The sequence below is a fragment of the Camelus dromedarius genome, chromosome X, assembly GCF_036321535.1.
Source record: "Camelus dromedarius isolate mCamDro1 chromosome X, mCamDro1.pat, whole genome shotgun sequence".
NCBI lineage: Eukaryota > Metazoa > Chordata > Mammalia > Artiodactyla > Camelidae > Camelus > Camelus dromedarius.
The window spans coordinates 54,177,662-54,185,803 of NC_087472.1; the positions used below are offsets into that span (position 1 = coordinate 54,177,662).

At 33.8% G+C, this 8,142-nt stretch overlaps 1 protein-coding gene across 1 annotated transcript; it reads right to left on the bottom strand.

Moving 5' to 3' along the window:
• Nucleotides 1–3,759: 3,759 nt before the first annotated feature.
• TENT5D (terminal nucleotidyltransferase 5D) lies at nt 3,760–4,932 on the bottom strand. Its single transcript, XM_010985637.2, has one exon. The coding sequence runs from the start codon at nt 4,930–4,932 to the stop codon at nt 3,760–3,762; it is 1,173 nt and encodes a 390-aa protein (XP_010983939.2).
• Nucleotides 4,933–8,142: the final 3,210 nt, after the last annotated feature.

The following is an 8,142-nucleotide window of genomic DNA, read 5'->3' on the forward strand; positions in this document are numbered from 1 at the left end:
GTTTCTAGATAGTAAGCACTCTAAACAGTATATTTTTGCTCAAACTCAGAAAATTCAAGGAAAACTTTTTCCTTGGGAAAACATTTAAGAGCAATACACTGACATCCTGACAAATTAGCTGCCTCCAGTTATACATGCTGAAAAAATGTTCATAAAATGAAGCAAAGGGTCAGCAATATAATTTCCAACAGTTAACTACATAAATTTTAACATTATAGTATATAAGATACAACCACTAAAATGACAGCAGAACTGAAAACAAAACATCATTAAATGTACTTATTTTATAAGGGTAAAGCAAATGAATCCCAAAACAGGGTAAAATGTTGGGTTTTATGCCTTGCTAAAAGAGTCTTCATAAGAATGTTTACCAAATTGTAGTCCCACATATTTCCCAACCCTGTTTTAATGTTAATTTACAGTTATTTCTAAAAACAATCCTCTGTAAATGGAACTGCTGTACTCATATATCATTATAATTTTGAAAAGCATTACAAACTTTGAAACTTCAAAAATTTTCTCAATTATATACTTTGATTTATATTTTTAAAGTTGGGTGAATATTTTCAGATAATAGATACATGGAAAAAAAAGTTTTAATCAGATATTCATTTCTCATATTGTTATCTTTCCTCAATGACTAAAAGTAAAATGTTTCTAAAGAGCAATTTTTAAAACTCTTCAGTTTGGATGCAATTTAATAGAGTGTTTCTGAAATAATATAAAAAATGGGATATGGGCCCAAGAGCTTTCCCAGTTTTTAAAGGAAATTCACAACTTTTCTAGCTTTGATAGTTTGTCTTGAATTTAGCTGGGCTCTTGTTTAAAACAACCACTTAATCCTTCTCTTCAACTTCTTTTGACTTGACTACACTGGACATCAATCACTTTTACAATATCTCTGAATTTAAAAGTTACAAATACTTTCCTAGTAGACCTTTAATAATGTGTGAATATTTTTAAAATGCAAGAATATTTTAGTTTAAAAAATATGTACCAATAACTGACACTAAATATGTTTCACTGATATGAATGCTGAAAGTATATCAAAACGGTTTTCTTTTTTGACTTCGGTTAGGTTTCTAGAGGGAAAAAGAAAACCACTGAGCCAAGACTCAGTCTTGGATTTTTATAAAATAAATAGGAAAAGACAATGCCATTTCTCTCTTGTAATAGAATGATATGTGCTTATAGAGTTGTATTTTTAAACTAAATTCTATTAACTCCTTTAGGCTAAAAGAGTAGCTCATTTCTTTATAGAAAAATGTTTCCGTTTTTTATCCTAATGAACACAATGAGATAATACTGCTTCTCAAGGCAACTAGCCTAAGCTTCAAGAGATACTCATATACTACTGAAGATAGATATTTTTTCAGTTGGTTGGGAGCAAAGCACAGCCTGGCTTGGTGATGGTATCTACAGAAAGAAAGTCATAAGAGATAAAGCTGTAGCCTTCTCTTTAGTGATACCATTCTCTTCGACAAATTTGGGTTCTCTTGAGAAAAATCTGAGCTTTCTAAATGACAATTTTGATCCTTTTCACTATAATGGAAATATATGTTTGACATGCTAGGAAGAAACATGTAGCTTTCAGGCCATTCTTACAGTAGGATTTAAAGCTTTAGAGGAATACCATAGGGAATTTACTTTTTAGGAAAGAAGTTCAAATTCTCAGTAGGACCAGAGGAAGCTAAGGGAGTACATGGGTGATAAGACATTTCCAAATAGCTTCAAAATTATGTTATTCAACATAAAATGCTACTCTGGAAAATACTGAACCTTTACCTGTGATTCATAACTCTATCATAGTTATTTTATTATTAAATACTTTCCCTTTACATTTTGGAACAATTTTTGGTACTGTTCATATAGCATATAATCCTTCAGTTTTATGTACAAGCATTCTCATTAACTGAAAACTAAAGAGTATACTTAGGGCAGAAATATCAATCATTTTTAGCTGATACATTATATCAATAGAATACTGAGTTTTCTCTTTAACATAGCATTTATAAATTCTCTATTTGTCTCAAGCAAGGAAGTGTGAACCTATATAATGTTTTAAAATTTCAGGATTGTGAAATATATATAGTATTTATATATGTTTATATATATATTTTAAATATAGTTCTTTAAAAATATACTGATGGCCAGTGGTGCTGTGGTATAAAACATCTCAGAAATATAGATTATTTGATTTAATTTTATTGGGGGGATTATTAGGTTTATCTATTTATTTATTTTTACTTTTGGTGGAGGTAACCAGTATTAAACCCATAACCTCTGTGCATGCTAGGCACACACTCTACCACTGAGCTATACCCTCCCCTTATAGGTTATTTGAAAATGCTATCTTTGGTGTACTTCCTGTGTTGAATATTTTAACACAGAGAAGACATTAAGCACAGTCTATAAGTGACAAATTCTCAGAATATGCCTGTTGGATCATGTTGTGATGGAAAACCTTGTGATGGTCAATAAAAACTGAGATAGAAACTCATAAAAGTCAGAAGCAAGTAAATGTAGTGAAGTTTTCTGATGGTCTTATCTATATTCATTCAGGATAGTTCTACTTTTGTCATCCCAGATAATATTGGTCATGGATTATTTTCTTCATTATAGGAAGAAAATACTGTTTTAATCCCACGGGCAGATTTGCTAGAAGCATATTTGATGTAGTGAGTAGATATTCAGATACCTGGTGAACATTTACAATTGTTGAATAAATTATAGTGTTATGCAAAAACTCACATGAGGGGGCACTTGAGTGTCATGTTAAAAACTGATGTTTGGTAAGGGCAAAATGAAAAAAAAAAGCTTCATCTAGTAATAATGAAAATATTTTCATTTACTAATATTGAACATCTCCAGATATATTATGATGATCAAATCGGTCATAAAAATTGTAAATCCCACTATGAAAAACTTCTTCCTGTTCCTTTGCTTGCCATTTAGAGTCTCTTTTTAACAGATGAGGCTAGAAAACTTTCACATTCATAGCTGATCATTTTCATTCTTTTCAACTTGCTTGGGGGAAAAAATAAAGAAACCTGTATAAATGGTCACAGAATTGGTTGTCCAGCTAGATGGTATTATTCTTCAGGTCTACAAATTAACTTATTTGATACTTGATAAATCAGTGATATCCAGTGTTTTCCAGAACCATTTGTTTGGTGCTCCTTCAAACTATAGTAGGATTATGAATCTAGCCCAATTCAATTGGGAAACAAAATGTATGCTTGCAAAGTCCAGAATTTTAATGTCTTCTGAATCTGTTGTTTTTGAAATTAGGCATTTTTGTTAGGTATTGAAAATTCATTGATGGTACTATTCACTAGAAAAAAAATGAAGTGAAGGTAACAAAGGAATTGATTGACTATAAATATGCTGGCACTTGTCTTTACTGCACCTCTGGATTTTAAAACATGAATCTGTTCTTTTACATTTTAATCAAAGATGCAGGCATCTCTAATGTATTTGTCCCAGCAAATCTGAAAGTCATAAGTAATCAGTCAGATCTGAAAATCATTTTAATTGGTCTACAACATTTGAAAGTTATTATAGCTAATCTGTAACATTTGAATATTATTTAAAGAGGTCACTTTACAGATGATATTGTATTTACTATGATGGTTTAAGCTATAATTGATGGAAATTAGTTGGTAACTGCACAAAAATGGATCTTAAATTTTATGGAATTTTGGAAACTTGTTTTTAAGAGGTGTTTAATTAAAGCAAAGTTTCCACTGTGTTTTTTTTTTAAATCATACCATTTGGCACATGAAAATGCAGTGGGTGGTATGGCTGAAAGAAAACTGGTGGTGGTCCAGATGTTACATAATAAGTAGGGTACCCTCCCTCAGCAGCAAAGTATGGAGCAGGCTGATAAAAGCAAGTTACATTGTCTGCATTGGGTAAGATATTCTGTTCTCCAAGTACCTTTAAAGCCATAAGGCTGATCATATTGAGAGTCTGTCTTCTTTCACGACCCATGAGGCAAACAGTGCTTTCATTCACAACTCCATGCAAGGTCATGAGGTAGTCATACTTGCTCTTTTCTTCACCTATGAAATGGTTGCGGAGGTATGATTCAATCTTCTTTTGCTGTTCTGCTACATCAGGAAAATCAATGAAGAATCTAGAACACATATAACGTTCCAGGGTCTTGATTTCTGCTTCACAAGCTGGCTTAAAATCACGAACTAGCAAGTTGCTGTACTTCAGAAGGCCACCACCTCTAATTTCTTCAGGTTTCCTGGTAGATATAAGCTTGTACTGCAAATGTGTCATTGCTTCCTGGAAGTTTCCATACATGCTTTCAGCCACCACAGCAGGACAGATTTCTTTGGTTAGTTTACCATTTTTGTCACTATAAAAGTCTAACATGGGATCCAAGACAATTTGAAAGGAGTCGACACTAAATTCAAATTGTCGTCTGAGTGAATTCACAAATTTTAGCTCTACATTCTTCCCAGTATTATTTGAAAGAGAGATTAGACTCCAACGATCATGCTTGTTGCAAACTTTGACCATCTTCTGCACATAAGCATTTTTCATAGTTTTTAGGGTGATCTTTTCCTTTTTTACACCTTTTGGCAAAAAGTCAAGTAGACAACCTAGAACTGCATCCTTAACAACCTGAAATTCTTGATCACTTGGTAGTTCAACGACAAAAATAATATCCAGATCCTTATAGCTGATTCCATTGTGACTTGCAAGTATGTAACTTGCTGTGGAACCATTCAATCGGGTATTTTTGACAGTAATTCCTTGCTCTATCAGTTGATCTTTCACAACATGAATAATATCTTTTGGTTTTACCTCCAATGTAGGGAAATTCCCCCTTCCATGAACTGGAATTACTTCATCTAACACTTGATTGAGTGTCATAACTTGATCCCAAGTGAGACTGCCGAATCTGATTTCAGACATTATGAAGTCAGTAGATCAACTAGAAAGCAAGCAAAATATTAAGAAGACATATTAGCATCTTGAAATCAATGTTATAGCTAAAGCATATGAAAAAGTTAAAAATAGACTTACCCTCAACATAAATCAAACTAGTACTAGAAAGTAAATTATCAATGTATCTAATTGTGTTGAAATCTGTAAGTGAAATAAAAGCCACTATGATTACGTCAAAATTGTTAGATTGATTGGTGCATGCAAGCAGACATTCTCAGAGCTTTGTTACAGTTATAATTATTTTTAATGTGAAATGGTGCCTTTCTCAACCTTTCTTCATATAAATACTATGAAAAATGTATTTGGTGGTATAAATATTGTTCATGAGATGATCATGGTACATAATTGAGGTGAACTGCCATGAATTTAAAGTAAGCTCAGTTGGCATGTTTGTGTCGGTTAGACCCAACAGACTGAACAGAATAATGTTTAAAAGCAATATATAACATATTTAATCCAAAAATATCACAGCATTCTATTATTTAGTTTCATATATATTACTGCTCTCATTTGAAAGAATATTACTGAAGTCTATTATTAGAGTATGAATTCCTTGAATTGCTTGAGGATGAGAACACAATGCAACATCTCTTCTATGTGCCCACTAGCCCTTAAAGAAATGCTGGTTGAAGGAAATAATGAATGTCATTTTAAATAAAAAACAAATGAGATTACTAAGTTTGTCTCCAAAATGAGAGCAAGAATATACAAAAGCATAATATTCTTGAGTTTTAAAAAAGTGTTTTCTGCAGATGTGCAATATGATATGCTCAGAAAATTTTAGTTGGGAGATATTAGGAAGTTAAAATTATAAACACTATAAATATAATTAAATTATTATATAATTAGTACAATTACAGTTATTACATGGATCTTCAAATACTCTATTAAGCTATTTAAGCAATAAATCTAGTAAATAAAGTTCATTACAAATGTACCTTTGGGTTTAGGCATTCTTTCCTGAATTTCAGAAATAAAAATTATATAAAGCTTAAGACAGATTTTTATAGACAGTATTCATATCTTGCCTAACTAGGGAGCCATTAGAACAGAACTGAAATATTTAGAATCTAGTGTAGTATATTTCCTTAGTAGAACTAGAGAAAATAGAATCATCTTATTTCACATCTGTAGAACCAACTTTGACAGTTCAAGCATTTTGTAAAAGGCTAACTAAGTAATGGCAGATCTGTGTCAGTAAGAAAATAAGACTAAACCTATTCTGTTTCTCCATATGAAATCTCCATGAATATGAATTAAAGAGTATTTATCTTTATTATGTGAGAAAATGGCCCATATAATGTGTTGTGTGTTTCATTTTAAGCCACATAAATTGCTAATGTTCACACAGGTTTATCAGTTATGTCAATATCCAAATCAATCTTTAAACATGAATGAGCTAAATAAATTCATCCATTAAGTGAAATTATCTGTATAGTGTCCTTAGGGCAATGGAAAGACCAAAATGCTACCTGAAGGACAGAATATGCAGTAAGAACTGGCATGCCTATTTTCTAATTTATTTTCCTGGAATTATTACTAAATTAGTTGACACTAACAAAGTTTGTTACCCTTAAATTCTTGATCTGGGAAAATAATAATTCATAATAATTCATTGGCTGGCTTCATGTTAAGGATTTAGGGAGCTCAGTCATTTATGTAATATAGGGAAAGTTCCCAAATTCCTTTTTAATATGCAAATTTATTTTGCAAATGGAAATTTTCCTTCCCTTAATGGAAAATTTCCTGTGTCAATACTAGTTAAAAGTTAAAAATTCAATGGTCTAATCCTCGGGCTATAATCCCCATTTAATCTATACCGCTAATCACTAACGATTTGAAAATAAAGATAATTTACATTGGTACATTGACATTATTGAAATTACCAAATTCTTTTCCATACAGAAGTTTCCAGGACCTTTCTGTGTAACTAAACAACCCAAAGAGATGACTAAGTTAACTATTAACATCAGGAGTCCTTTATCAAAAAGGAGTCTTTCAAATTAAGAAATTGTAAGTCTTGCTTTATATCTTGGATCTGATCATAAATAGTAGAGGAAGGGAAGGGACATAATTTTGTTTCCCAGACAGAATCACAGTAAGATCCTGCAAAGACAAGAAAGAGGTCCAAAGTTTTAACTTCATTTTATGGTAGGAAAATGGTTTAGGAAAAATTATGCAACTCATTAGTTGTTCCTTGATTACTTATGTTAATGACACCCAAACTTTGTGGTCATCAGAATTATCTGGAGAGCTTTAAAAAAATAAACATATATAGGGTGCCAAGATGGTGGAGTAGAAGGATGTTCTTAGTTCACCCTCTCCCACGAATACATCAAGAGAGACATTCACAGACCCACCCATTCACTCAGAACACCTGCTGAACTTTGATAGAACATTGTCTATTTCAAAAGACAAGATTCCTCACCAAATCTAGTAGGAGAAAAAAAAAAAGAAGAAAAAGGAAATTAGTGCAGGACCTGTCCCATGTGCAGCGAGTGGCAAAGAAGGAATAGTGCTTTTACACTGGGATGCCCCCTCTCCAATGGAGAGGTCAGTAGCGATGGAGGAGGAACCTTCAAGGCTCAGAGGAGTGCACAGCAGCTGCTTGGCCAACATGACTGAGAGAAATCAGCACAAAGGGTCCCTATCATCCACAGCCCTAGATGTGAGCCGGCAGGGGTAGGCAGGAACTAGCTGTCTGAGCCTGGGCAGAGGGCTGGGGCTGACTGTGCAGAGACAGTCTCATGGGGCTGGAGTGTGCTGTGGGAAGTGACTGGGAGTGTATACAGAAAGAACAGCCTGAGTCTCCCATAAAAAAAGCAACACTGCTGGTGTGCTTTGTGGGGAAGGGCACAACACAGCTGGGCCATAGCCACTGTTTCCACAGGCCCATGGCACCAATGCTGGCACGTTTTCATGAGAAGAGAGGCGGGGCTCTGCCATAGCCACTACATTCCCTGGTGCACAGCTCCCAGGAGGAGGTGGGGTTGGAACCTGAATCCATACCCAAGGGCTCTGCAACTTCATAGGTGGGACTGAGATGTGTTTTCAGCCCAAGGCAGAGGGGATCAATTTGCTCCACAGGTGCTTTTTTTGGACCCGTGCCTCTAAGACAAGCAAGGAGCACAGTTCTGGCACACAGTGGGGGGTAGTATAGGTGCAGAGTTTTCAGCG